Source organism: Abramis brama (genome assembly GCF_963993115.1).
Source record: "Abramis brama genome assembly, chromosome: 17".
Classification (NCBI taxonomy): domain Eukaryota; kingdom Metazoa; phylum Chordata; class Actinopteri; order Cypriniformes; family Leuciscidae; genus Abramis; species Abramis brama.
The window spans coordinates 24,599,966-24,608,167 of record NC_139979.1 but is presented as its reverse complement, the minus strand read 5'-3'; the positions used below and the strand labels follow the sequence as shown (position 1 = coordinate 24,608,167).

General features: G+C 36.4%; 1 protein-coding gene across 1 annotated transcript in view; it reads right to left on the bottom strand.

The window, feature by feature from the left end:
• Positions 1-1,117: 1,117 nt before the first annotated feature.
• Positions 1,118-8,202, bottom strand: part of LOC311067039 (carboxypeptidase Q-like) — a 57,835-nt gene continuing 50,750 nt past the window's right edge. Inside the window, exon 8 of the mRNA XM_084088588.1 lies at positions 1,118-1,612. Coding sequence (XP_083944714.1) covers positions 1,452-1,612 — 161 coding nt within the window. The 3' untranslated portion in view covers positions 1,118-1,451. The remainder of the gene's footprint in view (positions 1,613-8,202) is intronic.

Below are 8,202 nucleotides of genomic sequence, written 5' to 3'. Positions count from 1 at the left end.
CAAGTCTTCTGAAGAAACATGTTAGCTTTATATCATACATATATTTAATTTAGGCTTTTTTCACATATAAACATTAATCAATACACATGCATAGAGTTCACAAATATGGTAAACGGAAGCTCAAAGAACAAACCTCATTGGTTCATGCGGAATCTCAAATGTGCTTCCAATATTTTATGTACAACAGTATATGTACTGTATGTGCATTGATCAATGTTTAGATGTGAATAACGACCTATTAAATGTGCCAATTAAATCTGTTCATTATATAAAGCGATCACGTCTGTTCAGAAGACTTGGATTAAATCTCTTAATTCAAGTGGATTACTGTTACAATGTCTTTATGAACTTTTTGAAGCATCAAAGTTTTTGCTGGAATGTATGGAAGCTTGTTTCCGCCACTGAATACAAAATAAAAAAGGTAATTGCGACTTTTTATCTCCAACATTTTTCTCACAATGGCGAGTTTATATCTTGCAATTCAGACTTTTTTTCTCGCAATTCTTACTTTATATCAAGCAATTGCAAGTCAGTCTTTTTTTCCTCAGAATTTGACTTTATAACTCGAGTTTATACTGTATCTGGCCATTCTGACTTTATTTCTCAAAATTGTGACTTTATATCCCGCAATTCTGAATTTATAACTCACAATTGCAAGTTTATATCTCGCAATTCTGAGAAAGAAAGTCAGAATTGTGAGATAAAAAGTCGCAATTTTTTCCGAGGCGGAAACATGCTTCCACAGGAATGGACTTTCAATGAAAGGACAGAAATTTCTCAGATTTAATTAAAAATATCTTAATTTGTGTTTTAGTGATGAATGAAAGTCTTTTGAGCTCGGAAGGGCATGAGGGTGAGTAAATGATCATTTTCAACTAACCCTTTAACCCTTTAAAAAATAAAAAAATAAAAAATAAAAATAAAAATAAATTTACATTAGAGGAAGGATGACTAGATAGCAGCATTTCCATTACCTTGTTTGTTTTAGGAAAGCGGACTTAGGCTTAGTTTCCATGGGGAAGTCATATGATCTGATGAATAAGACCTATTCATGGAAAATGACATCATAACAGCATCACACTGTTTATATGAAATTTTGAAACCAAGACTCTTAAAATTTTAGTCACGGATGCTGGATCTTTATTCCGTTTTTTAATGTACATTTTAACTGCTTATGTGTAGAAATTTGTCAAATCAATAAATACATTACAAATAGGAACTCTTTCACATTATAAAAGGATAATAAGACAATTAAAAAAGAAAATTACCAATGTATCAAAGTAGTAGTACATACTATGACAGTGGAGTGATCAGGAGTGTATCTGAGGTTATGATTAAGTCAAATCACAAAAAAAAACATTAGGCTGATAGAGAATTCTCAAGGTAGCGGTTTGATCGACCGGCTGCTGTAAGCTGATGGACGGGTTTGTTCAGGCGTCATGAGAGACTCACTATCTGGGGAGCATTTCCTCCAGGTCAGCGACCACGTAGGCCACCACAGCCCAAACAGCGGAACACAGGTTCATCTCCTCTGGGTTTTGGACGCTCATTGTATCACCGTCGCTGTGGTGGAACCAGAAGTACCGCTGGTCTGCAGTGTGTAGGCTGGCGCCTGGGGAAAAAAAGACAGAATGAACAGAACAGTGAACAGAGCTGAAATGGTGTGATTCTGTTTCACATGTGTGAAAATTCTCCTTCTGCATCAGAATATTAAAGAGCCTGGATACGTCTGCTCTTTAAAATAGTTCACCCATCATTTACTCGCCCACATATAACAAACCAAAAGTCCATGAAAAGTGAAACTAAGAACAAACAATACGTGTGACACCATACTGGGAAAATTAGCGCGAGAGCGCAATCCCATAAAAGCACCAATGTTAGTGGAAAGTTCTGCGTGTGATCTGCTGACGGGCAAATTGAAGAACACAGACGCAGCCGGATCATTTGCATAATGACCTACCAAGAGCAGCGCAAATTAGCATCTGGTTTGAGACATGCTTTTTTTGGGCGGCCAATAAATTGACTAGCGCAAATCTTTATAAATCACCTTGCATGATTCATCTAAATATTCTCCTCCCATAAATTCTGCATCTGAAAGGGAAACTGCTACAAATGCATATGCAAAATGTTGTATATACTGTCCACGCCATTTCAGCGCAAATTTTTCACTGCGTCTCTTTAGTAAATCCTCACAGTAGTTTTTTAACGCCAAAAGAGAGCTGGCGAAAACTGTTAGTAAATCTGGCCCTAAATGTGAGCATTTATTCATCTCACTTGCACAAAAACAGATTCAGTTTTACTCAGAATGAATAAAAACAGTGAAATGCAAACTCAGTACTATGCAATACTATGCAGACATGCAATAATTAAATATGTTAAATAACACAAAAATGTATTGACCAATGTCTTTGCTGCTGACCGTCAATCATCCAATTCAACCATATATAAGCAAAAATGACTTTAGATAAACATCACATTTGTGTTTAATTTCATTTGTAAGAGGGGTGAACTTTCTTCTGCATCCTATTAGCTGCGCATGTACAGGCATACAATTTCATTTCCTTTAGCCTTAAGCTTATTTTTTGTTTTTGTTTTTTTGTTATTATGTCCAGCCCAAGTCAGCAAAAGCAATGCAAAGTAATGTAACATTACTTTCCATAAAAAGTAACTGAGTAACGCAGTTAGTTACTTTTTTAAGAGAGTAACGCAACATTGTAACGCATTACTATTAAAAGTACCTTTCCCCAACAATGGTAAGGTGCTAAATATTTTCCAGAAAGTACTTTGTTTTACTTACTTATTTTGTTATATTTCTGAACACTGTCATATTTCGTTCACATATTAGATGGATGTGGTTCTCAGTTCACTGATTCAGTGGTTGCTGCAAGCAAATTGGTGGAGAAGATTATCGGTTTTGTTCTGTTTCTCACACAAAGCCATTGTATGCCTATCGTATTTGAAACTTGAAAGCTCCAGACCCCATTCATAGTAAATGCATGGGAAAAAAAAAAACACTTCAGAATTTTGCTTCCTGTGTTTCATATGAGTCATATGAGTTTCAAATGACATGGTGAGTAAATTACCATTAATTTTTGTGCTATTACAGAATGACAGAATGCATTTTCTTTCTTTCTATTTACTTTTAACTCTGAATGACTTTTCATATTTCTAGGCCTTGATCCAAGTGATGCTGATGAAAAGCTGACCAGCCGGTGACTCATTAACACAGCATCACTCAAGCATAATCATTTTTAGATCAGTGTGCTTTAAAAACGTTTGCTATAGTATATCCCACTGCAGGCCTCATTCTCTTTGTTTGGAGGAGCAATAAAACATGGAGAAAAAGAATCCAGAATGCATGTGGTTGCAGTTAAAGACTGTTTGCCTGCCATCTATTTCTGTACTAATCCCATATGTGAACAGGCACCAGCCACACGATTCTTTATTCCCCTGGAAATACAGGGACAGTTTTGTTTGACCTTAGAAGGGTGCTTGGTGAGGCATTGCTTATTCTCTGCCCTAGAATCAATAGTGTGAGGTGTATGGTGCAATGCATGCTACAGGGACAATTCTAGAGGGCAGTGAACAGAAAGAAACTGCACAGGGTTGAGGCTATGTTCCAACAAACCTCAAATGTAAACACAACTCAGGGATGGTTTTAAAAATGTATTTGGTTAAATATTTAAAGGTACACAGTCATTTTTGTGGATGTTGTATTGTCTAATATGGATCTAACTGTCTGTCTGTCTGTCTGTCTGTCTATCTATCTTTCAAGTTTGGGTTCAGTAAGATTTTTAAAAAGTGAATACCTCTATTTAGCAAGGATGCATTAATTTGATCAAAAGTGACAGACTTTTACGTTATAAAAGAAAGTTTTATTTTAAATAAACGCTGTTCTTCTGAATAAAATGTATCACCATTTCCACAAAAATATAAAGCAGCACAACCGTTTTTAACTGTCTGAGTAACAAATCAGCATATGTTAATGGTTTCTAAAGGATCATGAGACCATTCTGAAAATGTATCACAGGAATAAATAAAATATGAAAATATATTAAAGTAGATTTAAATTGTAATAATATTTCACAATATTACTAATTTAGCTGTGTTTGTGATCAAATAAATGCAGCATTGCTGAGACTTCTTTCAAAAACATAAAACAAATCTTATTGACCCTAAACTTTTGAACAGTATCAATCTTTATGCATTGATACATTGATTTGTATCAATCTTTTATTATATATATATATTTTTTTTTTTACAGTACTTCAATCCAAATTAAGGAACTGAATTGGAATCTATGGAATTCTCAACTTAATTCTGAAAAGTGCACAAACCTGGTGGTGAAAATAATACTGCACCTTTAACGCTAAAGATAAATGCTCACAATACTTCATCGTATTTTCGGTCCATTCTACAACATCCGACAGCAAATACAAACCGTATCAAGCTCCGCTTTTGAGCTGGTTAACTGCCATGACTGTAACAGAAACCATCTTAACTTACAACTTTAAACTTGAGAAGAGCTGTTCTTGAAAATAGATGCCAATATTTCATGTTTGAATTTGCAGCTTTGTCAAGGGGAAGAACTACAGAGCAACCAAATGCAGCACAAAACTTGAGAGCAGCTCAAGTCGCTCTGTGTTGCTTTGGCTGCTTAGACAGCTGTGCGGATGATTCATTTGTTTAACGTGTTGGCTTTAAACTTCAGTGGAATTTCACCATACATTTCTACATGCTTCCTGCTGCGTTCATTTTTCCTGCAGTGATTATCATAGTCAATTCATCTGATAACACTGTGTGCATTAGGGGAACAACCGATCCTCTTGTGTGCCACAGTTCATTGGTGGTTAAAGCAATCAGACTGGCGACTACAGACATTAATGAGATTTATCCATTCTTATGCACAAGTAATTTAATATGATGATGAGAGAAGGCAGTATAGCTGCCATGCTTGACTTCACAAGATCTAACGTATGCTTATACAGTGAAGTCCCAGAGTCCGAGAGCATATTATAAAGCAAAAAATAAATAAATAAATAAAAATCTAATATTTATGTCATGACAGCTCTTGGAGTGTTTGGCATGGTAATGGATATGACAATGTTAATATGTTTGAATAGATCTGCTCAATGGCTTCCGTCAACTGTCTGGTTACCAACATTCTTCAAAATATCTTCTTTTGTGTTCAGCAGAAGAAAGAAACTCATACAGGTTTGGAACAACATAAGGGTGAGTAAATAATGACAATATTTTTGGTGAACTATCTCTTTAAGGAAAAATTAGCCTGCTCCATCTAGAGCAGGGTTCCTCAAATCCAGTCCTGGAGGGCCACTGCCCTGCAGAGTTTAGTTCCATCCCTAATCAAACACACCTGAAACAAGCCAATGAAGGTCTTCAAAGTTACTAGAAAATTGCAAGTAAGTGAGTTTGACTGGGTTTGAGCTCAACTCTGCAGGACAGTGGCCCTCCAGGGTTGGATTTAAGAACCCCTGATCTAGAGTATCATGTGAATAATAAAAGGTCAGATGTTCTTGCTTCATCTGAAGAACAGAATGCACTTTGGAACATGCTGGATCATTAATTATTCATTTAAACTTTTTACTCAAGTTTTATGCTGAAGAAAAATGAATATAAAATTTAAATGGAAAACTATTTATTAAAGGTGCAGTGTGTAATACTGACAGCTGGTGTTTGAAATAAATGGATACTGCAGTCCAAATTCAAAATATTGGAGGGAGTTGTTTGCCCTGCCCCCTCCTCTTCAGACTCGACGCTCATGCGGATTGCCAGATTGAGGACACGAAGCAGGAGCGAGTGCAATTGACAATGAAATCCGAGGAGACTTACATAAGTTGATGAGTTCATTTATCCTAATTTTAATATGCTCCCTTTCATAGAGATTTTTAGATGGATGCCAAGGCTTTTTAGGTAGGGTAGAATCTGCAATCTCTGACCCAGTTCGTTTGCTTACGTCCATGGCTGCAGTACACTATTTTCCTTTAACTGGCAACCCAGAGTGTCAAAACAATATTAAATTGGCAGTGGGCGGGATCACACAGACCAAAACAAAAACAGACAGTTCAAAATAGAATAACTGGCTGTAGCATTGCTTTTCGGAGAAACGAGTATGTGAACTGAACATTCCTAAATCTCTGCAAACATATTATGTTACGCCAGAAAGGCAGAGAAGCCACATCTAATGCTACAAACATATTTTACCTTTGGAAATATCGAAGATATTGTCACGGTTTGTTATTTTAATAGCAATAAAAAAAGATCAATAGTCATAAAAGGCTAGTGCTGCATGTTTTCTGAGTATGAAAATATTAAATGATACAGTACATTGCACCTCTCCAAATCTGCACCTGAGGGTTAACTATGAGAGCTCACTGTACTTCACTTCTGCCAAGAATTCTAGGCTTTTCAGAGCTAATTTCACAGATCATTGGCTGAACTCAAACAATTAATGCAGTTCTTTCAAGTCATTAGACTGCTGACGTCCCTTGCAGTTTGTATGAGGGAGGTAGAAAAGTTTAAGATTGTAAATGAAAATAGAAACATATACAAAAAAACAATACAAACAATGTGTCAAACCATGACTGGTTTAAACCTTTTAAGTGAGTGGCTTAACTTGAATACAAATTAAAAACTTGAATACAATTGACCCTTCGCTAAGCCACGCCCGAAAACCGCCACTGGCCAATCGTGGCTTAGCAACCGTAACTAGGCGCGGGAGGTCTGGCAAGCTTTCGAGCGAGGGAAACATGCCGAAGCGTTGTGCGTATGGATTGTGCAAATCTGATACCCGGTATCCTAAAAGTTTGGATAGGGGGGGTGGATTTTGTTCCCTTCCCGAAACCTAAAACCCAAGGGGAGAAATGCCAGACGTAATCATTTATATAGCGCTTTTAACAATGTAGATTGTTCCAAAGCAGCTTTACATTGATAATAAGAAATTAAAAGTAAAGTGTTTTGGCTTTATAGCTCTAGAATAAAGTTATTGTCCAGCTCGTGGATCAAGCAATGTGATAAAAGGCAAGACGGAGGCTTACTGACATAACTTAGCGTTACTTAAAAATATATACAGCATTTTGTTAATATACGGCTAAACTAGTACCCCAATCCGATCGCGACTCTCACGGTGTTAGTTCAAGTATAAGTAAAAGGTAGTTAGTAAAAGGAGGGAACATCAGGGGGCTTGCCAGAGATCTCCAAGGAAAAGGTTGGTATGCAAACTTAATCAGTTCATAACAGTAACGTTAGTCACTTATGTGACTCACGACGTGTGAGCAGTAACGTTAGCCTGGCGCACTAAAAATATAAGCGGGAGAATGTTATCATTGCAAAGTGGTCAGGCTAATGTCTTGTGTCTATTCCACAATACTTATGGATAAGCTGTTTGATTTATAAATATTAGATTTTCAAATTTCACTCACCCTGCTGTGCATGCCTGTTCCTCAATTTGTGTTTCCCATTTGAATGGTCAGCGTATGAGGCGTATGCTGCTTGCGCTGGGACCTAACGATCTAGGCTTTTGCTTCAATTTTGATGAAATTATTCTCTAATCGTTTGCATATTATGTTGTGGATATATCCCTTGAATGCATACTGCAGTCCCTTTTGTCTTGCTCTCTCAGATTTTCACCTGTTCGACCAAAAAAATGACTAATTATCTCCTTGGAAATGTCTGAAACCAGTGCATACATACTGTAATAGACGTGCCAGGCGCAAAAGCTTGACAGGCGTAGCAACAGTAACTAAGGAGGGCGGGGCTTAGCGAAGGGTCAATTACAAAATGTGAACATTGTTCATAAATGATTATAATACAAGCAAATATAAAAAGGCACAAAATATTCATATATCCTATTTGCTAATCCACTGTTTCCACTCATATTTCAGATGAAGAAAAGAAAAAAGCTGTTCAAATTTTTGGGGTCAGTAAGATATTTTAAATGCTCACCAAGACTGCACGTAATTGTTTCATTGTGAAATATTGCAATTTAAAATAACTGGTTTATATGTATTTTTTAGCAGCCATTCCTCCAGTCTTCAGTATGATCCTTCAGAAATCATTCTAATATGGTGATTTGCTACTCAAGAAATATATAAAAAGAAGGTATTTTGATGAATATTTCAACTGTTTTAGTCCATTCAATGAAAGTTAAAAGGGTCCAAAATGGCATTTTTCACATAAGAAACA